Source organism: Vanellus vanellus, assembly GCF_965231255.1.
Source record: "Vanellus vanellus genome assembly, chromosome: Z".
NCBI lineage: Eukaryota > Metazoa > Chordata > Aves > Charadriiformes > Charadriidae > Vanellus > Vanellus vanellus.
Window position 1 is genome coordinate 71189810 of NC_138908.1, and position 26949 is coordinate 71216758.

General features: G+C 40.6%; 1 protein-coding gene across 1 annotated transcript; it reads right to left on the minus strand.

Moving 5' to 3' along the window:
• Positions 1-1741: 1741 nt before the first annotated feature.
• C9 (complement C9) lies at positions 1742-25935 on the minus strand (the record flags this gene model as incomplete). Its single annotated transcript, XM_082497595.1, has 12 exons — positions 1742-1874; positions 5242-5422; positions 6260-6488; positions 6695-6873; positions 9093-9221; positions 10626-10866; positions 13304-13522; positions 14679-14817; positions 16496-16643; positions 20159-20306; positions 20981-21098; positions 25850-25935. The coding sequence occupies 11 exons, from the start codon at positions 25933-25935 to the stop codon at positions 5265-5267; spliced, it is 1794 nt and encodes a 597-aa protein (XP_082353721.1). The 3' UTR covers positions 1742-1874; positions 5242-5264.
• Between the last annotated feature and the right edge of the window lie 1014 nt (positions 25936-26949).

Here is a 26949-nt window from a genome sequence, read left to right on the forward strand (position 1 = left end):
GTAAGGCTTCCATAGGCTACATGAGCAATTTATGAAAGAGACTTACTGACAGGACAGGGAAGATTTTGACATTAGGAAAAAAAATCTGTTTGTCAGATGGTGAATACTAACTGTACTGGAAAGATGCTTGGTCAGCATGTCTGGCCACACTGAGGGTTAAATCTCAGATTATGGTAGGTCTTCCTCAGCCTATCCTCTTTCTATTTTTTATTTTTATTTTGAGGAATTGCTCTGTCTGCTAGGGATTTCCTGACACCTGATAGCTCTTGATGAAGATGCTGGCTGTTCCCACAGTGAGGCAGTAACTTCAGATCTTCCACCAAGAGCAGCTTTATTCCAGGTGCACAGTGCAGCAGAGTACATAAGTGTTAGGTGTGAAGCTTTCTGAAACGTCCCAGGAAGACTGTAGGGGTCCTAGGTGCATGTGTTCTCTGTCCACTGAGAAAATCCTGTGTTTGCACTTGGGAACATTAATTAGTGGAAGCCTATTAATTAGTGGAAGCCTATTAATTAGTGGAAGCCTATTAATCAGCGGAAGCCTATTTCCACTTTTGTGGTGTGAAGGGGACTGTTCATGGTGGCAGGAACCAGTGAAAGGTCTTTTTTAGTATGCCTGTGTAGAACGGGCTGTGATTCACTTTCTTTGGTCGTCAGTACACTTTCACTTTCTGAATGCTTTCCTACCACAGGGGCCTGGGAAACAGTTCTCTCTCCTGCTTTCTTTTCTGATGTTTGGTCTTTGGTACTGAAAGTCTTCAGGGTCACTTGTCACACTCCTGGCGGGAGGCAGGTAAAGAAAGTACCAGGGGACTGTTTGAGACCTGGACTGCAAGTATGCAAAGGATTGATGTCATTGATCTGATGGCTTTTATCATTCCTGAGTTTACAAATCACTCAACTGTCACATACCTTTGTTCTTAACTTTTAAAAAGAAATCTCTTTTCTTGTGTCTTGCTTCCATGTAGATCTTCTGGTATCTAGTAGAATAGCTAAGTTAACATTAATAACTTTTCCTCATCAGGGACACTAAATTTCTTTTTGGGTTGTTTTTTTTTCTTCCAATTTAGCTGCTCTTTCCATGAAAATTCTTTGAGAACTATCCCTCCTCCCCGCCCCAAACAAATCTTCCAGCAATTGTCTGCTAGGTGCAAAAGTCACCGAGGAAGATTGAAAGGTATGTGCAATGACAGGACAATTGCCTCAGCCTTGTTTCCTTTGAAAAGTTTGCTAAAAATAAGGATGGTAATATAACAAATCTTCTATCCCTTTGTAACGTGTCTCTGATTTCTTATAAAAATCTTTAACATATTAACATAGACATGATACAATGTCAGGCAATTCCGCAAACGTTGGGAGGAGCAAGAATAATAGCTCTAGTAAAGCTGCATGTTTTAATAAACACACGGGTGATTCAGGGCATGAATTAGATGGAAGATGTGGGGTTGGAAATAAAACCACAAGGGCATTTTGCTGAAGATAATGACTCTCCCACGTTCTTTACTAACATGTACCATCGATCAGCTGATGTTATATACACTCTTCTGATACTGAGGCTGGGCTTGAATTCTTGAAAATCAGTTTGAAAACATACCACGAAGAATTATGGAAAAATATTGTCAAGAGGACACCATTATACCATTGATTAAGAAAGACAGATAATTCTAATGATGATCACAGACAAATAAAAGATGGACCACACCCACTGCATCTTCTCATTTCTTTTAAGATATTTATTTGGTGTATTACTTAGTTTTGATTAGCGATCATTTAAGCTGCAGGTGGTTTTAAATCATGGAATTCCATTGATCTTATGTAGCTTGCTGGCCAGCAGAAACTGTGATTTGTAGAATTGGTTTGGAATCCATTAATGTTTTCTAAAAAAGGAGAAAAAATAATAAAGAAGTGATAGAAGATAGTAGCTACAATGTATAGATTGGTCAAGGTTTAAGTGAAATAGTACTGTCATGGCTCACCAAAAACATGATTTCACTGTCTTAAATATGACTGTAATGTGAAATAATTCTAATGAAGAATGAATCAAAACATATACTGTGATTTTCAGAAGGCTTAAGTGTCTTACTTCTGGTGGAAGAGTAAGTACTCAACATGTCTGATATATCAGGAGCCAAAGTTAGGTTAGTTTTTTCAAAAGAGCTTTTACTATGCCATACCAGAGGAAACGTATCTGAATATGTATGTATCATGAATAATCATCATGGTATTTGCTGTCATGGCTGAATAGAAACATGTCAATAATATAGTGCAGGAATAAAATTAAGCTGCTAATAAGATATTTTTTTTTTAAATAAGACCAACTTCAATGAATCAAGCAAAGGCTAACTGATAACCTACTTTTAAGAAGAGGACAATAACGCTGACCTAGGGAATGTTCAGGAGTAGTGAAACACATAGATACGCTTCCACAGAATACTTTCCCATCCTGCCAAAATTAATGCTTCAGAGGAAGCTCCTGAGGAAGCATGATTATCTACATGTTTGAGAACCTTCCATTAGTTTGTGTTGAGGTTTTTAAAATGCATATCTACTTTTGTTATGCCCACTGTGTGAAGGACCAGTCTTCAGTCTGTTTTGAATCACAGAATCATAGAATGGTTTAGGTTGGAAAGGACCTTGAAGATCATCGAGTTCCAACCCCCCTGCCATAGGCAGGGACACCTCTCACTAGACCAGGGTCCCCAAGGCCACGTCCAGCCTGGCCTTGAACACCTCCACAGATGGGGCCTTAACAACCTCTCTGGGCAACCCGTTCCAGTGCCTTACCACCCTTAAAGTGAAAAACTTCTTCCTAATATTCAGTCTGAACCTGCCCTCTTCTAGTTTAAAGCCATTCCCCCTCATCCTATTGCTACGTGCTCTAGCAGAAGTCCTTCCCCAGCTCTCCTGTAGGCCCCCTTTAGGTACTGGAAGGCCGCAATATGATCTCCCTGGAGCCTTCTCCAGGCTGAACAGCCCCAACTCTCTCAGCCTCTCCTCATAGGGGAGGTGTTCCAGCCCTTGGATCATCCTTGTGGCTCTCCTCTGGACATGCTCCAGCAGGTCCATGCCCTTCTTATATTGGGGACTGCAGAGCTGGATGCAGTACTCCAGGTGGGGTCTCACGAGAGTGGAGTAGAGGGGCAGAATCACCTCCTTTGACCTGCTGGCCACACTTCTTTGGATGCAGCCCAGGATAAGGTTGGCCTTCTGGGCCGCGATCGTACATTGCTGGCTCATGTTGAGCTTCTCGTCAATCAGCACACCCAAGTCCTTCTCCTCAGGGCTGCTCTCCAGCCATTCTCTGTCCAGCCTGTATTTGTGCTTGGGATTGCCCTGACCCAGATGTAAGACCTTGCACTTGGCCTTGTTGAACTTCATGAGTTTGGCTTGGGCCCACCTCTCCAGCCTGTCCAGGTCCCTCTGGATGGCACCCCTCACCTCCAGCGTGTCTACCTCGCCAAAGAGCTTGGTATCATCGGCAAACTTGCTAAGGCTGCACTCAACCCCACTGTCCATGTCACCGACAAAGATGTTGAACAGTACAGGCCCCAGTACTGACCCCTGAGGAACGCCACTCGTCACTGCTGTCCACTTGGACTTCGAGCTGTTGACCGCAACTCTTTGAGTGCGACTGTCCAGCCAGTTCTTTATCCACGGAGTGGTCCATTTGTCGAATCCATGTCTCTTCAATTTAGAGACCAGGATATCGTGTGGGACAGTGAATCTGCCAGTTGCTAGTTTTATTTAATTTCCCCTACTTCTTCTACTTGTCTTCCTCATATTACTCACAGTTTTCCAGCTCTGTGTCATATTCTTCTCTCAATTTCTCTCTTCCATCTGTGGAATAGCTTATGGAATAATTGGCTTTGATAGTCTGGAGATGTGGTGCTGCAGAAAGCAGTTTGTAATTCTCTGATGTAGGGCTAGATGGCCCATGAGTGCTGTTATGTCTTGCTGGCCATGCTTTCTTCAGGTAGAAGAAGAACATTAGATATAACTGAACTCTACTGAAACTGCGAGAGGGCAAGCATAGAAGAAATATCCAAAGAAGAATCTTCCAGTAACTGAAGGGGGGCTACAGGAAGACATTTTAAAAGGGTATGGAGTGGCAGGAGGTAATGGCTTTTAACAGAAAGAGGGTAGATTTAGATGAGATATTAGGAAAAAATTCTTTATTGTGAGGGTGGTGAGACACTGGAAGAGGTTGCCCAGAGAAGCTGTAGATGCTCCATCCCTGGAAGTGTTCAAGGCCAGGTTGGACAGGGCTTTGAGGAACCTGGTCTAGTGGAAGGTGTCCCTGCCCATGGCAGGGGTGTTGGAACTAGGTGATCTTTAAAGTCCTTTCCAACCCAAACCATTCTGTGATTCTGAAACATATTTTTGGTGCAGGTAGAGGTCATATTGTGAGACTTACAATCAGGGTGTTTCACTGGGGAAACATTAAAAATCCTTTCCCTATCTTGCCACCTCTTTTGTTCTTGTGGCCTCCCAGAAGAGAAGGAACTTACGGTATCATGTCAGGCATAAAACCGAAACACTTCCTCCTGGGCCTGAAAACTTACTGTCATATCCAACTGTTGTGCAAGCTGCTTGTTCTCAGCAAGTGCAGAAAGTTGAGACCACCTTGCCATTTCATGGACCAGAGCATCCATACTCAAAATCCTACTTATTTTTTTTTTATTTGCTTTGCAGTATTATATAAAAAAAAAACCAAGCAAAACAACAAACCTGAAAAAATCATGTAGATGATAAACATTTTCTTAAACTATTTTTTTCCAAGCTGAATGTTTCAAAACTCCTATAGCAGTAGCTTTGTTTGGTTTAAGCATTCTACTTACCACGTAATAGAATTCAGACTCCCAAACTGTCTCTATATTTTGTTTCTGGAAAATATGTCTCTTTCCCTAAGACATATGTTTTTTGATGGAGAGTCTGACCAGAGATGCAATCTGGATTTTAAGAGCTGGGTTTTTAGTTTGTTCTTATCCAGAACTCCATTTTACTCTTGAAGTTCTGTGACATAACATTACTTGTCAAGACATTCAAACACAAATCTAAACATTCACAAATTTGGGCTACAAGGTGGCTGTTTGCAAAAGCTGTTGTCAAGTCACAGATTTAAATGAAATATGTAAGTGGACTTACCCATCACTTCTTCAACTGTATCACTGAAATGCCCCAGATATTGGCTGACCATTTATTCCAAACAGCAATAACACATTAGTACTTGGAGAGGTTGCTTACCTGTTTTTAAGCAACATTAACTATTATGGTTCTCCACAGGGCCGTTTTTCAATGCTTTCTCCCTGGCATGGTCTGCCATCAGGTTCTGGGGTAGGATTATTACACTGGCGAGTTCGAGTGCTTTCTCCATTGATACAGGTGGACCACGCACTCCAACAGCTCCAGCCTCCATCAGTGACAACTAGTATTAAGACATCATATTAGGATTAGTCCAGCATCTCTCTGCCTTCTGTGCAGTGGCAGAAAGATCAATTAGAGCTTTTTACTTGGCACTTTTAAGGGTGGACAAGTAGACCATGATTCAACTCTTACATTCTCAGTTATGGTGACTCTGCAGATCATAGCAGCATACAACCCGTCGCACAGATCTGGCTTTTGTAAATGCCCTTGTCAGTGACACTGCTTAAGAGCCCAGAGGTTTCAATATTTTTGTTGCCCCAGGAAGCTCCCTGAATACAAAGTTCTAAGGCCCATTTTCAGCACTTGTGCTTTAAAAACTTGGCCACAGGGAATGAATTTACTGCACAATAAATTTTTTTCCACAACGTTATCAGTTGTGGAACTGTATTCATCTCCCTCTTCCTCTTTGTGGACCAACCTAATATTAAGGTAGCACAGTAATTATGAAATGTGATCATGTGTTAGCAAACACAGTGCTTTTGCAAGAAACTGAAGACAAAATAGCTTATGATGTGGTGAGGTTGCTTTTACCTGAAATCAGTTTACCATTACTGCGCCATGCTTCAATAATGCTCCTATTCACTTAAATGAACTTATGGTATCATTCCAAGACACAATAGTTTATGTGGGACCATGAACTCTCAATTAGAGTGCCCTCTTTATGGAAAGAACTCAGCAATTTACACTAGCTTCCACACCATATACCCATGAGATTTCAGAGCAGTAGGTATAAGGGAGTATCATGACGTCCTTTTGTCCTTATGAATGCTCATTTTGTCAGGATATTGTTCACAATAACAAATATGCTCATTTTAGTCTGTCTGGAGTATTCACTAACCTTTAATTAATGTAGATTTGGGAATCTGACAAGCAATTCCCTTAAAGTAGCTTGAGCACATGCATGTACAGGCTCCATCTACCAGCACTAAGGTGCCTCCATTTTTGCAGGGTTCACATTTGCACACACTGTATTCGGTAATGTAGTCTTCAATTGCTCTTTCCAAATTTTGTTTCTTTAAATATGCATTTCTCATCTTAACTGGAACAAGTGTATGTATTGGAGAAGGCTGTAGAAGAAAAAAGCCCATGCATAACAGAATTTTCTAAAGTTCTGAGTCCTTTTGATATACCCGTTACTAGAATAAGCATCTGAAGAAACTGTCAGGATGAAGAAAATACCTGAAAGTTTATGATAAACTTGGAATCTCACCTCCATCTTAGAACAAAAGCTTTTGAACTATAAGAGCCACAGCTTTGAAGAAGTTGTACTTACCCGTTGCTGTATCACTACTGGAGCATCAACCAAAGACTTAGCCCACTGTATGTAATCTTCTACATCAACCGTCTTGGATCCTCGCAGTAACATTTCTTTTATTTTAATGGAAAAGTCAATCTTCCCTCCATCAACTAAGGAAATTACATCATCAATGACAGCATCATCCTCAAGTTCTGCTGCAGAAAGAAAGAAGAGAGGATGAAGAAGGTTTAATGCCCATGCATCTTGAAGAGCAGCTGCCCTTTTAGCGCAACCAGTCCATCTCTCTAAGATGACCATAGAGAGAAGAGCCCTTCACTCACTCGTTGTGGTGGAATTCAGTCTTTCTTTGCTCATACCTCTTGTGTGGGAGGAAACCTATTTTGCAATTAAATTAGAAAACCCTGTATCTGAAAGGAAAAGAAGGGGTAGAGTAAAATGAAAGACATTATGGAGCTCATAGGCATTGCTACTCAAGTAGGGAACACAAGTATCCTAATCAGAGAAAGGGAGCACCTACCTTGACTCCTCCTAGGCCTGTCCCAGCACTGCAGGGTGGGGCTGAGGATGAGTCAACAGCAAGATGAGTCAATGGAAAAGGTCTCTGGGTGCAAAGAAGGGCATTTTGGGATGGCACAAACTTAAACACTTGGAGTATATTTAGGGGAGTGCCACTGAAGAGGTAAGGGTTCAGGAAGGTTCAAGAAGGACAGGGAACTGCTGGAGAGGGTCCAGCAAAGGGCTACAAAGATGTTTAGGGGATTAGAACATCTCACTTATAAGGAAAGACTGAGGGACTTGGGTCTTTTTAGTCTAGAGAAAAGAAGATTGAGGGGACATCTTATCAATACTTACAAATAAATACTTAAAGGTGAGGTGCCAGGTAGATGAGAACAGTCTTTTTTCAATGGTGCCCAGGGATAGAACAAGAGGTAATGGGCACAAACTTGAACATAGGAAGTTCCATCTTAACATGAGGAGGGTGGCAGAGCACTGGCAGAGGCTGCCCTGGGAGGTTGTGGAGTCTCCCACACTGGAGACATTCAAAACCTGCCTGGACGCCATCCTGTGCAACCTGCTGTAGGTGACCCTGCTCTGGCAGATGGGTTGGACTGGATGATGTCCAGAGGTCCCTTCCAACCCTGACCATTCTGTGATTCTGTGAAGGGAGAGTCACAGTGGCTTTGGGAGGAACAAGCATGAGAAAATAGAGAGTTAAAGGCAAAAAAGGAGACTGATTGCATATAGAAAAGTACTGATCAGTGAGCTTGTACTGTCCTTGACCTTTGCAGTCTGTCCTGGCTTACCAGTAAATTCCATTTCTAAGTTTTGTCCTGGGTGTGGGGACTCTATTCTGCGTGCATGCATGTGTATGGAGATCTGTGTGCCAGCAACCGGAGTTGGACAATGGCTGATAGGGACCTGGTGTTTCTCATGCCAATAACTGGAGTGAATGATGATACATATGTCAGTGTGTGATCACTAGCAAATGTCAAGCCAGACTAGCAGGTGAACAGGGTAGGTGGCTTGGGAGCCAAGTATCAAAGTGGCTGGTAGTCTGGCCTAAATATGTGCATGTCTCTAGAGTGAGACAACTGGAAGAGCTCGCTACTGGAGTGACCAGGGGTTCTAGGCCAAATACTGGAGACACCTCATGGTCCTGGGGTTGACTGAGACCTCTTTGCATGTGAGTGTGTATCTGTGTAAGCCATCTGGAGATAAGAGGATCCAAGGGCCAGCTGCTGTGTAGACTAAGCACTTAAGGCCAGTTATTGGAGGCATCCATAGTGTGTGTGTGTGTTGGTGTGCATCAGGTGGTCTCTACCACCAATGGGAGAGGAGCTGTGGGCCTTAAGGTGTTGTATATCCGGGTGCCAGTAACAGAGGAGACTAAGAATCCAGTTGCTGGTTCAATTGAATGTCTAAGGTCAGCTGCTGGATGGATCTGTATTGGCTATACATGTATATTTAAGAGGGGCTGAAATACCTGAGGGTTGTGCTGACTGGGAAGAACATCTGCTCTAGATGACCCTGCGTGAGGAGGGGAGTTGGACAAGGTGGCCTCCAGAGGACCTATTTAACTTCAACCATTCTGTGATATTTCCGACTAACAGACTTTCACCTTGATCAGATGGAGAGAACAGAATGAAGCCATCTGTGCTGTTTGTGTTGGCCTGAGTGCTGTGCTTTTGTGGTCAGTAATGTGTGTATGTATCTAAAGTGTGTTTGTGTGTGTGCCTACTGGGAACACATGCTCAGCCTGGCTTGACCTGAGAGCACGGCAGCCTCACCTCTACTGATCTATCAGATTTGTCCTTTACCTAACAGCAATAACTATATTGATTATAAAAGGGGAAGGAAATGGTATAATCTTTCCTTAAGCAAAAGATATAATGTAAAATAAGGATATACTTACATTTGTCCTTCACATGAATCTTTTCACATTTACCTCTATCAATATTAACATTGACATGTAAGTCTTTATATGCAATGTTGGCATCTAAGTGATAGCCGAGGCATTTTTTCACATCTTCTACAGTGATACCTGGAAGTGGGAATAAATAAGTGATTAGAGGAATTGAATTACCATAAATAATGTGATATAATTATTCTTGCAGAATAAATTTCAGGGCCATTGCAAATGTTTACGGCTTTGTTCTTTCCATTTATCTTCTGCTTTTTTCTTTTCCATGAAGTGAATGTAAGGATGACTGTATTTGAAGTGCCTGCACAGAAGCAGGTGAGATCTACAGTCATTAGGAAAATACCAAAACCCTCCAAAAACTGATTTCCGTTTTCCTTGGTCTGTTGAAAGCAGATGTCCCTCTAGGGACCACTCTTTCCATATATTCTATTGGAATTTTGTCTTTCTCAGCCGCTTTTCATTTGCTCTTTTTATGTGCTAAATTATTCAGTCGTCCCAGTCTCTGTCTCCCAGTCTCCCTCTTCTAACCTCGAACGTGTTTCTACTCTCCTTTTCCCCATAAAGTTAATTAAGTCCACTAATGTCTTACAAGTACTCTGTTCCCATAAGCTCTAATCCTCCTCTGTTTGCTACTGCCTCCAACACCTCCTTTCTATTTAATAAACATATCATCTGGAACTTCACTTTTGTGTTCAGAAGGAATTTTACTTAAGATTGGAACTTGAAAAGAAAATAATCCAGCACCACAATCTCTAGGTGCTGAACAGAGTAATACTGGGATATATAAGTGACTTATTTGCCCCATGTCCCTTTGCGTAGTCTGAACACCTGTAGTAATATTGTTGTTGGTGTTGCATGCAGCAGGTACTTATTTTCTGATCTCCAAAATCAGCATAAGTATGGCCTTCTCTAACTTTATTCCAGAGTGATCATTTTAATCCATCACAAAACCACATATATCTGAACTGCACATGAGGTAGGATTGGGTTGCTACTTTCCTATCTTAACCAGGGTAAGTCAAATTCCAGTGTGAATGTTAAAGTTTATAAAAACAGTTTCAACACACTCAAGTGCACTATGTGATATCTAGGAAGTTCTTCAATTCATTCCTTATTTTTTGCCGTAAGCATACTCTTCAAGTGATTGTACCACAAGAAGGTACCAACTAGCAAATTAGATTTAAGGTTTAGGCAGATTTTCTAGGCATTGGTGATCTCTTGTGGATCATTTCACACCAAATTGTATTGCTAAGATTTTGAAGAGGTTTGTGTAAGATTTTTTTTGCTCAGTTACAGACTTAAAATACAGGCTTCAAATAATGTTGGAAGTTACAAAGGCTGATTCTCATCTCTATTGAACTCATGTACTTCTGTAATGTCACTGGCATACCAAAAGCAGCACACGCCGAACTGTGCTGTTCTCAGTAGTGCTCCATATACCTAAATCTATTCTCATACATCTCTTTGCCTGACTGGAGGCTTGGTGATAATCTGCATACCATAGCAAGACCGACAAAATGCATACCTAGTTGAGACATAGCGTAATTATCCAGCACATACACAAGTTCATATTTTCCTCCTACAATTCCAGAGACTGCATAGTGAGTTCCATAGTCTTCTAGGAATTTGAAATATTCCCCTTTATCATATTCAGCAGGCAGAAAGTTTAGATCATCAAGGAAACTATCTGTGAGACGGACATCACGACTCCGCATTTGGAATCTTCCCAGCTGAATCTTTCCTTTTACATGCAGAAAGGTTTGGTTCTGAATGCAGGGAGAAGAAAGCAGATGAGAGTGTCATTCTGGTATGCACCATAGCTGGGAAATCTGTTCCATTTTACTTATAAAGAAACTGCAGCATTTTTAAACATGGCATTCAATCTAGCATTTTGGAACAGGGACAAGCTTGTTTAGTTCAAATTAGAAGTTCTTCAATTTAAACTGAGGAAGCAGCAAGAGATTTAGATCATTTCAGTTCTTCCAGTTTTGCAGAACTCTCCCCTTACTAATTTCAGTAAGCCCTTTGTGAGCTATTTGACAAGGTCTTCTCTAAGTACAATATCTACCAAAAGTGTCTTTCTGACTTTCATAACATTGAAAAATAATTCCATACAGCTTGCTAGATAACAGAAACTGCCCACTGAGGTCAGCTGGAGTTTTGTCTTTGTTTATAGTCAGAGCAGAACTAAGTTCTCTCTTTTTTTGGATCACTTCTCTGTTATTCTCACACTGTCAGAAGGAAGGGCACAGCTCCAATTAAAAACAGAAACCCCAAAATAACATAAAAAAATGAAAATCAACCAGGAAAACATCCCTTTGAGGCATTTGGCCCATACATACATTCTAACTCTAGGCTTAATGCCTGATATTTTCATAAATTACACTGCAGATGATTGTTTTATATCATAATCTAAACTAGAACCTAGCTGCTGCCTGTAACACATGACATTTGTGAAACAGTTGCATTTAAGACTCTAAGCAAACACATGCCTTCTAAATCCCATTATTATTTGCAGTACTTATGTGACTCTCTTAGCAGTAGTGCCTAATAGGGTGTACGTAAAAAAGATTTAGCAACTGACCGTCACATTAGCTGGCACCATTTAAAGAATCTTAAACTGCCAACTCAGATGCTGCTTAGGCCTGGCAGAAATCTTTAGGCATCTAAATCTCTGTGAGGAAATTTTTGTAGGTGCAAATATTCCTGCCATCCAGCATGTACAAAATCCCTTACACTCCTGGTGTCCCCAGGCTGCTCCGGGCTTTAACTTGCAGGTAAGCCCTGGAGGGTTCTTGACCAGGGACTGCCACTCCACTAAACTGCAGCAATATGAATTGATGGTGATAGACGTCTGCTGGTAAGACAACATGATTCATTTTCTGAACTGATCTCCGAGGAAGAATTTGAGGCCAAAGCTCCTATCACAAGCCACTAGACTATGAGCAGCCTGTAATATACCCTGAGCTATAGAACTTGGTCTTTTGCATCTGTAGAGACAAATGCTTTGAGATTTAAATGGTCTGTTTCCATCCCAAGAAAACTCATACCAATACAAAGTCAGTGCTGTATGTCAGCTTTGCTTTATAGGGCAGACCTTTCTCTTCAGCATTATTTTAGTTAATCAGTTATAAAAGTTATCTTAGTTTTCCTTTCTATCCATTTGATCTCCAGAGCTCTGAATGCGTCCTAGACAACAAGGCTAACAAGAAACTTAAAAGATATTGAATTAGTTAAGGCATATCTATTCTTCCTTGCATATGGTGCATTTCATCAATATGGAGTTGATGTATCTTGTACGTGATGGCATGTTGCGATCACAGACTTTGGCGTATATGGTGGGAAAGGGCATATGACCTGGTCTGCTAATTCCACTAGCACCCAGCTTCTGGATTAGGCCGTAGTGTCTAGCATTTCTAGTATCACTTTTTGTGGTCTCTCTCTCTTTGATGTCACTAGATGCTAAGGCTACTTCTTTACTACTAAATAAAATGGGATAGGGCCTTTCCTCTGTCTCAAAGGGCAGGTGGAGTGGTATGGCTTGTGTGCACCCCAAAACAGGCTTGCTTTCTCCAGATTGCCTACTAAGAACATTCCCTTCAAAAATGCTGCAGGGAATCACGGAATGGGCATTGCTTATGAGAGCAGAGGAGCTGGCACAGACCAAAATCATGGCAGTGTGCTAATAAAACTAGGGATTGTCCTGTGCCAGTGCTAATGCCCGTGCCTCTTAGCCCAGGCTGGTTTATTAGTACAGACATATCTGAATGGCTGAGATCTGACCTTTCAGTTATTATTCTATATGTCTATTTTGTGTTTAGCTAGTGCAGGCCTACTCAGTGGCAATTTTTTATCCCAAGACTTCACCTAATTTGTCCACATTGCACGAGATCAGAGCTGCTCTCTAATCAAGATGAGATCAGAGATCTTTGGCCCTTTCTAACATCAAGCTCCTGTTGAAGATGAGGTTGGTTGCTAGTCAAGGGTGAACAGTGGGAAAACAAGGCTACATTTGGTTACCCTTTGGCCACATCTGAAATCTTAACCCTAGTATTGCCAGTATTTCATTTTTGTGAATAAGTGAGAGAAAAGCATTAGGAACTAGAATACTTAGAAAGATTAGTATTGCATTATCCTAACACTGTGTAAATTTTAGTGTTTGTAAAATAGTTACATTAAAACCTTTAGCTTGATTAAACTTACCCGTTCTGTGGAGCTTTCCAGGATAGAACTTAAACTTGAATTCTTGCTATAGTGATACTTGAAATTTCCTTCTGAAGCACTTTTGTTACTTCCTTCAGTAGGTGTGTATTTCAGAGACAGGTCAGCATTAAAGTGTTTTTGTTTTTCTATGTAAACCTCTCGTAACATTTTTACACGGTCATGGTAGAACACAGATGTGAAGGTTTTGTCAGCTTTTGTCTTAGGAAAGGTAATGAAAATGTTATATGAGAAAAAAAACAGATAGTAATAGAAAAATATTTTGAAGTCGTATGTTTTACACAGCTTAGCAATACATTTTCTTACAGCTTTTTTCTTTTAGAAGAAAACAAATGGAAATACCACTCCCTCCCCAAAACACCTCATCTTGATCAGCTCAGTGGTTCAAAAGTGAACAGAAAACTGCAGTGACAATATTTCAGTGAGTGTTAAATCTCAGCATGGAACACTGTCAAAGTAATTTATGTTTGTCAACAGTTCCTTTACATGTAAGGAATAGTAGTCTCCAGCTCCTTCCTAGAATGCAGACAAGATTTGCTAATAGGTCCCAACTTCTAAAATGAGTCAGAATTATGATTTTGCTTTCTTTCCTTATAGCAGACAATAGCTAATTTAGAATACCTATTTCAGTGTTTATTTTTGTATACTTTAGCAGACTATAGAGTTTTAGTAATTGAAAATGGTTATGTGTCAAAATCAAATATGAGCAATTATCTCTGGCTCAGATTTACTCATTTTGGGCAGGATCTGGTTTAAATTGTAATTGTTCTATGAAGTTCCTACATACAGTGATAGGCAAAGCATTTGGTAAGCAAAATACTTCTTTGATTTCTGACATGCATCTGACATTGACGTTTCTAAGATCATTAACATTTTTGGTGTTAAAACGTAAGTGGAAGTCATAGCTTGAATCTCAAAAGCCTAGTAGGGTTTTTTTTTCAGTGGGACAGAGAAAGCCATCACTCATTAGAAAACCCAAGCAGAACCGGAGTATCATAATATTATTCCTGCCTGTTTATAAGTCTTTTGTGTGTCCTTGAAAAAGTAGCTTAATTGCTGCTCTACCCAGTATCATACTCCTTTCTGTACGTCTCCTGTTCATCTCATCTGCTTGTGTTGTAAACATTCTAGAAATAGTTTCATTTACTAGGCACAAGTGCAGCAAAGAACATGTGGGAATTTATCTGGCACAACTGAGCTTAACTGCTAAAGGAAATGATAACATAACCTGTTATCAAAAGCTTGATGCTAAAAAGCTGCTGCTGCCTGACTCAGGATGTGCTGAGTCTTCCAAGAGCATGTCAGGATTCAGCATTCAGTTAAACACTTCTGTTTGCACAAAAGGACTTAGACTTACATCGTAAGTGAGAACACCGACATTCCATGGCTTGCGGTAGTATGTCCGTGTGTTTCCATCACGCACCCTTTCACAAAGACCATTGAAAAAGTCATTGTCAAATGGGCTGGCCATTGGCTGCATTCCTAAAACATTGATTCTACAAGAGAAATACAGGAGATGTTATGCTTCAAAAAAGGACCTGTCAGCACCCATAACCTGTAGACAATAGTGTTATGACTGGAAAAGTCAGATCCTGTAAGAGATGAAGACTATAGTTGTGGAGCTGAATCTTGTTTCATCCACAGTAGCTTGCCTCATCTTGTGGTCCTCTCACCTGTGTGATGGAGATAATGATAAATCTTTTGTAAAGCACTTTAAGGGCCATGTATGAGACAAAACCAAAGAAAAGATAGATATTAAACATAACACAGTGAGAAGCTCAGGAATGAAAGGAGGTAAAAAGCATTTCTTCACCAATGTATTTGTGAGGAAGCATTCCTTACAGGTTTAAAATGGACATCTCAACAGCTCTATTTAACCTGATTTTTTTTCATAATTTATATTAGTTTATTTGCTGATAAGAACTTTGTTATTAAGTGTGTACAAGATCCATTAAATCTGTAGAAGGAAAATACAGCTACTCCTAGCATTGTGTCTTCTTGCAGGGTGTGACTTTGTGGAGTAATAGCATTCCCTGGAGCAGAGAAGGGAAACGTGAACCATTACAGGTCCAGAGAAGAGGGCATATTGGCTGTGTAGCTCTATGCGTCTATGTACTGATGTACAAGAGAGACCTCGAAAAATAACTGCTCCTTGGAGGATTCTCTATCATTTCTTTTGCCTTTCTATATCTGTTTCATAGTTTTTAGTCTTTTCAGTATTACCAATATGTATGTCTGTGTACCTGTTTGAGTTTAGAAAGTGGTTACCAATTCATCAAAGACGCCACTGTCAGTACTGCACATCTATACAACATTTTGTCATGGAAGATTTTAGCAATAGATTATAATAGAAATAATAAAGAAGCTACTTGTAAAAAAGCCTGAGTACCTGGCTTACTTCCCCATGCTACAAGGGCAGCTTTTTTGCCCTTGTGCGGTAACAGTAACATTAAAATTAAAAGACAAAGATGTATCATTTTCGTTTAAACACAAGGTGGTGCTGTAGTATACTTTTATTTTCATTTGTTCCGGTTTGGGTAGCTGCCTTCTAACTCGATTTGTAGATATACAACATGTCACGCTTTCTTTTTGTTTGAAATGAAAGAAATCCAGCAGGGTCAGAGAACAGCAAGATTAATTTTTGACTTAGATTAATGAGGAAAACTTTTGTAAACAATGAAGATCTGGGAAGTGGAGAATGCAATACTGGAAAAAAGCTGCAGACAGCGTGTTATTGCAGTAAGGCATCCCATTGCATAAATAAACCAAGATATGTATATTTTCTCCCTTTTAGACATGCAAGTTAATAAAGTAATTGGGAATGACTGATTCGTTATGAAATATAGATATATAGATTTATTTCAAGTGATGTCTTACATTTAAATAATAAGTATCGTAAGTATATTCATGTAACTTCTATACACGATTCTGTGTATTAACATAATGATTGATTTATTCTGTCTGTATAAATACTTTATCTTCCCCAAGTAAACAAAATAAAGCAGTAGTTAGGTACTCTTTCTGAAAGCTATGTAGCATTTCTAAATACAAATGTGGACATGATTCAGATTCCACTTTGGGGAAAGTCAGTGTGCCCCAGTATTTTCATCTGGCTTTGGAGATAGTCCTAGGCTCTTCACAAGGACCAATACTACTTTTTCCTTCATTACATACCCTTGCCCTGCAGTCCTGCCAATTTCAGACACATCAATATCATGTTTACGGCATGGTGATTGTGGATCGGATTCACAGTTGTCTTCATCAGAATAGTCTCCACAGTCATTATCTACATTACACACCAGTCGTTGCTTTATACATCGACCTAATAAAAGAATAAAACATTGAATGAATGCATTTTTTTTTCCAGCTCAACCCCAGCTACTACTCTTTATTGAGATACTCTTGATTGAGGGAGGGAAAGAGATGCACAGGCAGTTGAAGCAGGGACAAGTATCTTGCATAGAGTATAGGGACACTGCCTGCCTGTGTAGGGATAGGGTCAGGAAGGCCAAGGTGCAGCTGGAGCTGAACTTGGCAAGAGATGCAAAAAATAATAAGGGCTTCTACAGGTATGTCAGCCAGAAAAGGAAGGTTAAAAAAAGCATACTAAACATGAGGAGAGACTTCTTTACTTTGAGGGTGGCAGAGCACTGGCACAGGCTGCCCAGAGAGGTTGTGGAGTCTGCCATTCTGGACACATTGAAAACCTGCCTGGATGCTGTCCTGTGCAACTCACTGTAGGTGACCCTGCTCTGGCATGGGAGTTGGACTAGATGATCTCCAGAGGTCCCTTCCAACCATGACCATTCTGTGATTCTGTGAGTCTGTACTGCCCCTGATGAGCAAGACTAGCAAACTGGAACAACGGATGAGGAGAAGGCTGAGGTACTCAACAACCTTTTTGCCTCAGTCTTCACTGGCAACCTCTCTCCCTATACCTCTTGAGTGGATGAACTACAAGGCAGGGACTGTGGGAGCAAAGTCCCTCCCACTGTAAGAGAAGAGGAGGTTCATGACCACCTAAGGAACCTGGACATACAGAAGTCTGTGGGACCCAAAGAGATACATCCAAGAGTCCTGAGGTAATTGGCTGGTGTAGCTGCCAAGCCACTCTCTGCGATATATGGGAAGTCATGGCAGTCAGGTGAAGTCCCCAGTGACTGGGAAAAGGGAAACATTGCACCCATTATTAAAAAGGGTAGAAAGGAGGATCCTGGGAACTACCGACCTGTCAGCCTCACCTCTATGCCTGGGGACATCATGGAACAGATCCTCCTAGAAGCTATGCTAAGGCATGTGGAGGACAAAGATATGATTCAAGACAGCTTGATCAACCCGCTAGCCTTCTATGATGGAGTGACTACATCAGTAGATGAGGGAGGAGCTATGGATGTTGTCTATCGGGAGTTCTGGAAGGCCTTTGACATGGTCCCCCACAACATCCTTCTCTCTAAATTGGAGAGAAATGGATTTGATGGGTGGACTGTTCAGTGGATGAGGAATTGTTTGGATGGTCGCATCCAGAAGGTAGTGGTCAACAGCTCACTGTCCAGATGAAGATCCGTGACAAGTGGTGTCCATCACAGTTCCATACTGGGGCCAGTACTGTTGAATATCTTCATCAATGACACAGACAGTGGGATCAAGTGCACCCTCAGCCAGTTTGCTGATGAAACCAAGCTGAGTGGTTGACATGCTGAGGGGCAGAATGCCATCCAGAGGGATGTGGATAAGCTCAAGAAGTGAGCCTGTGTGAACCTCATGAGGTTCAACAAGGCCAAGTGCAGGGTCCTGCAGGTGGGTTGGGCCAACCCCCAGTATCAATACAGGCTGGGGGGTTAAGGGATTGAGGGCAGTCCTGTTGAGAAGGACTTGGGGGTACTGGTGGATGAAAAGCTGAACATGAGCAATGTGCGCTCACAGCCCAGAAAGCCAACTGCATCCTGGGCCACATAGAAAGCAGCACGACCAGCAGGTTGAGAGAGGTGATTTTGCCCCTCTACTCTGCTCTCGTGAGACTCCACCTGGAGTACTGTGCCCAGCTCTGGAGTCCTCAGCAAAGGAAAGACATGGACCTGTTGGAGCAAGTCCAGACAAGGGCCTTAAAAATGATCAGAGGGCTGGAGCACCTCTGCTCTGAGCACCTCCTCATAGGACAGCCTGAGACAGTTGGGGATGTTCAGTCTGGAGAAGAGAAGGCTCTGGGGAGACCTTATTGTGGCGTTTCAGTACTTAAAGGGGGCCTACAGTAAAGATGGGGACAGACTTTTTAGCAGGGCCTGTTGCGATAAGACAAGGGGTAATGGCTTTAAACTAAAAGAGAGAAGATTTGGACTAGATATAAGGAAGAAATTTTTTATGGTGAGGGTGGTGAAACACTGGCACAGGTTGCCCAGAGAGGTGGTAGATGCCCCATCCCTGGAAACATTCAAGGTCAGAGTGGTCAAGGATCTGAGCAACCTGGTCTAGTGGAAGGTGTCCCTGCTTACTGCAGGGGAGGTTGGACTAGATGACCTTCAAAGGTCCCTTCCAACCCAAAGTAGTCTATGATTCTATGAAATCTTCCTCTTCACATATTTCTGTTGTTGTCATGAGGAATTCAACTCCTACACCCTGTCTATTTCAAATGAAAAATATCCTGTACTACTGTATTTACTTAGGAGTTTAGTAGGATGGCTAAGAAAAGTAAGTGATAGGAGAACTACTGTCATTTGCAGAAATTTGTTTCTTCCTGTGATTGCTTCTATGTTAATCTTTAATTATTAATATGTTTTTTTTTTTTAAAGTATTAAGAGAATACAGGAAAAAATTAATTCTTTATCAACAAAGAATTACTTCTACATTGATTAAATTGTTGCTATTTGGACTATATTATTTGGACACTTAGTGTCCAAAACTATAGAGATTTGTTCTCTAAAGCAACAGCGAAGTCGTAATTCTCCCAAGGTGGTGTATCACAGGTTTTATGAAGAATGACACAGGTTCTAAAGATTTGGGGTAAATTTAGCATAATAAAACAACACTTGTTGATGTAAACTGTCTCACCTGTAAGTGCCACACAATGGCTATGAGCTAGCAGTTAAACACATAATTTCTAATTTTTCTTTCTCTACTTGCACTTCACAGTATTTGAGATAAAGACAATACTGATAATGGCTTGGGACTCAAAATTCACTTACCATCTTTCCTTTTCTGTTTCGACTAGTTTTATTACCATCAAATTTTCCTATTTTATTTTGATTTATGATGAATCTTGAACTTTACATTCATATGCTATATATGTATCACTTTACACATTTACATCTTACTTTGTATCTAGAGGCATTTTGGTCTCCAGCTAGCATCTATCACACCACTTTGGTCAGTAAACCTCTCATATTTTTTTAAAATTCCTTCACTCCTAGTTTTTTCCAGTGATCTTTCATAAAACAGTGATTCTGTAGCAGGTGGAGCAGTTATGCTAGAAGAAAGAACACTCATAGTATGGTTGGCTTTTAACCATGGAGAAGAAATTACATAAGAAGAATTTAAACTAGATGCAAATTATAATGGGAGATGAGAGGAATATACCCCTTCTCATGCATTGTTCATGTGCTGGTTTTGGCATTGTGGCTTTGCAACCCACCTCTCTACATACTAGATACTCTCTTTAAACCCCGGCAATAAGGCACTGCTTCAGGAAATCATCCCCAAGTAGAAAAGCACTGAAGCATCTCTCTGTTTTTGTGTATGTATTTTGTCCTCAAAGGAAACAGATTTAACTTCTTCACAGAACTAAGCAAAATATGGTTTCCCGAGTTATTGCATAATTTGCTACAGCACGAAACCAAAACATACCAGAATTGCATTGAAAGTCAGTACCACAGTCTGGTTCTGGTTCTTCAGGACAGACTTGGCTGGTTTTACAGCTTTGTGTATCTCCTAAGGTCTCCAGGCATGGTCTTCCACCAAACTGTCCAAATCTTTCAATACGTCTTGAGCGAAACTTGAAAGATAAATAACACTGTTAGCATTGCTTAGAGAGAAAACAGAACTACTAGAACTGAAGGATTTCCAGCTGAACTCAGAACTTTTCACAATGGATCATCTTTGGTGAAATTTTTGGTTGAAAATCCACAGGCACATCTCATGGTGTAAAAAAAGTGTACAGGAACATTGAATTAATAATGTCTTAGCAAGTATGTAGAAATGCGTATTTTTCACTATTTAGTTTATTTCAGTATTTTCATTATTTTCATCCAGGGAGGAAATGCATCATATGTATTTCATATGCTTTCAAGTATTTCATTTTTTTGAAGTCTCACAAGAAGAACTACCCTAAGACAATAAAAATCTGCTTTTGATAAAAAAAATGCTTTTTATTTAAGAAGGAAAAATGTATTGAAAAGTAATGTTCCGTATAGAAACATCCATTTGGCCAAAACAGGTAATTCCTATCAACAAAACATTTTGAATGAGAATGCTTGACCAGTTTTGTATGTCTGTATTTAGTCTTTTCTTACTCTTATATCTTCAGATCTGAAATGATTATTGGTTTCATCAAAACATGAACATACAATATTAATACTTGCAATCTGATACTTTCCCATAACCAAAAGGCAGACACTTAACGTTCCTTTGGTTGTGGCTTTGGAACAAAGACTTCTAACGATAACTTACCCTTTGATAGGTGCATGGGTCGCAGGGCCCCCACGCGCTCCAGCTGCTCAGCTTACAGTCTATTGGAGACGGAGCATTCAGTTCTCTTGTTCCCCTCTGGAGAGCTTTTTCTGAAGAGCTGTCAAACAAAACATTCCAGTACAGTCCTGGGCAGTACACTAAAATCATATGTGAGTTTTTCTTTAAACCATAGACTGATATTTTAGAAGCATCTTCAAGGTGTTTTCTGCTTCATTTTCATAGCAGTACTTGGTACTTAGAAGTATAAACAGCTGCCTAATCTCAAGTTCTTCGTTGGTTTAAAATTACATTAAAAAAAAAAAACTTGAAGACTTAATAAACCAGCTCTTTTCCCCTTTTTTAGATCTTTGTGTGTACTCATGCTCTTCTGGTGGGTCATGTTGTTGAAGAGAATCAAATAATACACAGAGAACATCTGCAGTTCCCCGATTCAGACAGTGGCTGTGTCCCCATACTTGAAGCTAAAGACAAAGGCACAGCAGCACATCTCAAGTAGACGAGGCACTTCAATACATGCCTCTGTTATTTTTTAGCTTCTTAACTTTAATGGGGTTGCCCTTAAGCCTAGATAAAAGTTTAAATGCTTTCCTGAATTGAAAGAAGGGTTATAAATAAAGGTATTATTTGCTAATAAGATAACATATAGTTGGAAAAAACAGACAACTGTTTATCCTTTGGCTTGCCAAGTTGAATACTTTGCCGGTTAGGCCTATATTTTCTAGAGTGACCCTTCATTTTGGTGCCCAGTTTTAAATACCATGAAACTCCTGGCTCTCAGTAAGTGAAAGGCCATCACTTTATAGAAATTGAATTTCTTTAAAGCACCCACAGTTAGACCTTATCTTTGCGGGCAACAACGCTGGAAAGCAGAGGAATGGAGGAGCACTGAAGTCTAACTGGCCTGGTTTGCTCTGTAATTTATTCGGATTTGGCCTTACATGCTGAGTATTCATCCACTGGGAAGCAATTCTCTCTCTGCACCTCTCCAGGTTAACACTATTGCCTCTGCTCTACAGTGGGACCTTCTTTGCTGAGCCCAGCCGGCTGGCAGACCTGCACCTCCTGCGGTGGGATGTACAGGCTTTCATTGCAGGCAGGGCCTTGGCCTCCACTTTTTGACCCCCTTCCCTCATACAAATACGTCAGGACTCCAAACAAATATAACCTGATTCCACAAGATTGAGAAATCTGCAGTTTGGACCAGGAAGACATACCAGTTGGTTCAGCCTTCTGGTGCCGTTTATTATATGTTCAGGTTACATACATAGTAAGTTGTTACTGAGACACTAAATCAACCTGTGTCTCTTTCCAGCTATTGAATCTTAAACAGCTCAGGGATCACAGGGTTGTTGTGCAACCTTTCATGCACTCAGCTGTCCCTGACTGGCTCTGATGCCTCAGACTTTCCGCTGTCACACACACCAGCAGTAAACACGCACCACGGCGGCTGCTGGAAGTATCTGTGTCACACACTCCCACTGTCTTGCCTGCTGCTCCTGAACAACTCTCTTCCCAGAAGTCTGCTGACCTCAAGCTAGGGCCTGCAGTAAATGGATCCTTGGCTGAGGACGTTACTTTTAACAGGTGGGATTCTGATAAAAGGAAACAGCAAAAAGCACAAATATGCCCAATATCTATGGACAGCAGAAATGAGATAAAGAATTAAGAATTCTCTCTGTACAATAGGGTCCTCCTAAACTCTTAGCTGTTAGGGAAGTATGAAGCTTTGCTGTGTGCCTGCCACTACGAATTGGGGTACCTGATAGAGGATGCAGACCCAAGTCCATTTTACACAGAATTCCTTTTCACTGATTTTCTGGTGGACTCTGAGCACCTAAATCAAAACCCCACTGGCTGGCAGCTGAAGGCGCTAGGAACTTGGGAGATGGCACTGAATACCTGCCTTGTTCTTACACTTTTCCCCGAGCATCCTTTAATATTGAGTATCAGGAATAGCGTCATGGATCAGCTGTCTCTTTGCTCTGACCCAGAAAGACTGTCATTAGATTCATCACTGTACTTTTAATCTGAGCCTTTTCTTCTACTTTCATATACCCACTTAGGGGCCAGTTTTCTTTCTCCAGTGCTGTTGAAGTTTACAGACCCCAAAACACCCTGCAAGGTGTGCTTACATACATTGGAATGACACTTCAGCCCAGGGAACTAGTACAGATTTTTGAAAATTATAATTATAATTTTTTTAAATTATAATTCTACCTGAAGTTGCACTGCAGTCACACTTACTCTGTGTTATATTAAGGTTTACAACTCAAAAATAAGAAAGAAAAAGAAAGAAGTCTATAGCATCCCTTAGAAACCTCTACAGAAAAGGTGTCCTAGAAGGTAGTTGCATAGAAGATGGAGGCATTTATGCAGATGTTGCCTCAGGGGAAATGCCATCTGAATAGGAAAAAAAACATTTTACCATGAGAACAATTAAACACTGGAATGGGTTACCCAGGGAAATGGTAGAACATCCCTCACTGGAAATATTCAAGACTATTTGACTTGACCCCTGGACAACCTAATCTAAGGCCCTGCTTTAAACAGAAGATTGTACAGGATCTCCAGGGGTCCCTTCCATCACCTTAGTGATGTAGCACTGTAAACTTCTGAGTAACAACACCTATTCTGACATCTTGGGTTGAAGACTGACAGGTTGTCCTTAAAGATAGCAGGAGTGGGAACCTGCAGACACTACACCTTAAAGATATATTGAGGCACCTAATAGGATTCCTAAAGGCGGATGGATATCTTATTCCTAGCAATTATCATGTACTTAGGTACTGTAGAAGTTTACATTGAAATGCATTTCTGAACTTTTAAATTATTACCTTAAAAATGCAGCCAAAATCCCTTACAGGCAGTAAGAACAAACCAGGAAGAGCAGTGTCTAGGAGGAGTGCCTAAAGGAGCGATCAGACTCAAGCTAATACTGATTCTGAAGAGTCTCCCAGAGGTTTGTATAAGTCATTATTCTGAGCCTAAAATAAAAATTCCAAGCAGGAAAGACTGAGTTGAACTTTTGGTAGTCTTTGAGCTGACTTTTAGATGGCACAGCTTTTCACATAATCCCAATTGAGCAACTTCATTAAGTGTTGTAGACACACCCCTGGGCTCTCTTCAGGTTAGTGTGCAAGGATCACATGATTTGCTGCAGATCCAGCTTCAGCGTTTTGGATTTACTTGAGGTTAGAGAAGAAAAAAAAAATAAATCAGAAAAGTCTCATCACAAACGAGTCTCATGAACTCTGAAACACCAACAACACATCCACGATCCAGATTGTTCTGGAAATTCAAAGGGACATGTATGGAAAGAGCATTTTTTTCAACATAATTGTGAAGTGAAAACAAAGATATTAGGAAAATTGGCAGGCTTGTCACCTCTACATTAAACCCAGCGAGAAAGGGTTACTGAAAAACCATACTGAAACAGGAACTATTGAGTCACACAATTTAATAGGAGTGAAGATAAAAGCAGTTCAGCTACTGAAGGATCTCAGTGAAGGCGGCAGTTGGGAGCAAGAACTTCAGAGACAAGTGTGGAAATCAAAATAGCTTCTCTGCTATCCATTATTGGGAAGTTTTGAGGGGTGGAAGAGTGCCCTTGAGAAAGGAAAAGCTGTTTCAGAATAAGTACACAAAATTGCTCGGACCTTGTCTTGGATTGCACAGTACTCTCTGTACACCCTCAGGCCACACAGCTTTGGTGATCTGTTGTTGATCCATACTTCAAAACACAGAGCTGTTCAGTTCATCAGTTACAATACTGATGACTTAAGAATAAGTCTCGGTTGGATAATCAGCACTGGCCAAGAGAGGAGGCACAGCACTCTTGGAGACATGATAGCATCACATGAGGGCATAATTTTGCCAACTGTAGTTGCTAGCACCATCATGAAGCTGCACAGTTTTTGGTATGATGTGAAGTCAAGATGCTGGCCCATGTTACCCGCTATGGAATCTCTGTAATAATGGTATCTTCTGGCTGGACTGTTTCTAACTAAATGTATCAAACCTGTGCTTTAATTAGATCTGAGTGCCAAAATAACAATAACCATCATAAAGAGAGAGGGAAGCAGCAGTTGTTATAGTTTTGAAGGCTGCTTTTCAACGTTTGTTCAGGTATTTCAAGAAATGATGGCAGCAGCCACCCTCAGGCCTAGACACATATGCAAAAGGCAATGCTTGGTTGTTCTGGTCATATTCACGTGCCATCACAAAATGCTTCGCATACTACAATTTAAGTCTTAAAGCAGATTGATCCCAATTTACTCTTAACATACTTATATCTGAGACTCACATTCTTTCACCACTTTGTACTGACTATTGTCATAAATGACACATAGACTAGGCAGCTTTATTTCAGGTAGTGTAGCTCTTCAGTTGTTTTCACATGATATTGTTGTAGGGACTAAGCCTTTAGTTCTCCTAGGAACACTTAAAGTGAAAAAAACAAGGGCTATATTTCCAAAGAATTAGAAATAGGCACTCTAGAAGACTTTAAATAGGCAGGTACTGTAAGCATCAAATTGTGCATCTCCAAGTAGAAACAGATTGTGATTACATTATATTTTCACACTCAGCATGCACTAGAAATGTTGCCTGAGCTCCACCTCACTGCACTAACATGGCTTCGACTGGTATCAGTCACCTTCATTGTGCCACATACATCCAGAATACACAGATAAACCATTTCTATTTGACCCCTTAAAATATAGCAAGTAGTTTCCCTTTTCACTGAATATCTGAGCAAGCTCCCATTAGAAATATCTGCATTGGAGATTTGTGCTCTGTGTTGGAGAATCAAAACAGTACAGACATCTGCAGACGACCAAGGACACTTACCTTCTGCTTTCCCCCAAAAGTGAAGCAGACACCTCTAAATTGCATAGTATGGATATAAGCTGCAGGATAATATGCACGGTTCTCATTTTGTAGCTGAATAGACAAGAATTGCCATGACTTAAATTACAATGTCTTTATTTGTTCCTTTTGTTATTTATTACCAAGAGAACAAACAAAAAGCGGTGCTTACTGAAGAATGCCAGTTACTAGCCAGAACCGCCTTACGGTAAGTGCTCTAAAGTCCATTTTTCAGACTATTCCACTTTTTCCTGCATGGAGACTGGGAAATAGTGTAGTTTCAAGATTAAAAACAAATCGGTTTCATTTACTACTACCTTTTAAATATGGGAAAGACATTTTCTATTTAATTAGAGAACAGTTAACTGCCTAGTAAAAAGCTGTCATAGCAGTGACTCATGTAAGGAACAAATAGTTCCTAAAGCAGAGCTGTTTACAAGAGCAAGTTCAGCGTCTAAGATCTTTGGAATCCTCATTGAAGCATTGGAGGAATAAAGTCCCAAGATTCCTTTTTCTTCCTCCCCCAGCCAATATAAGAGAACAACACAGGTTTTTTTGTGGTTTTGAAGGAGTCTAAAACTCTTCTAGCTTTCACTCTGTCACCAAAACCCAAACCACAAGCTAGCTCTTTAGAAGGGCATTCCTGTTCAGTAGTTTGCTGTAATCCAGATTTAAGGCATCATGTGTTGGACACAGTCACAAGACAGAAATAACTCATAAATAACCCGCTGTTTAGCAGTTAAGAATTAAGTATCTGGATGCAAGCTTAAAATAATCATCTAGTATAAGGATATTCCAAATTTACTTTTAATTTTTTCTGTTCCCCCTTTTTTTTTTTTTGTGGCATGGAGAAGGGAGGATGTGGAATAGGACAGGCAATTTTTTTCCCTATTCCATCGTTATTTTGCGATAATTTCATTTTTTCATTTATAGGAACTTAAATCTGATGGAGCCTCAGTCCAGCTTGATGAGTCCAGTTGCACTAAACTCATTTGTTGAGCGAGAATGCAAGACACAGGCACATATTGTGTTGTTTCATCATATGTGCTTCAGCTGATCCTATATGCACCACCACAGCTCAT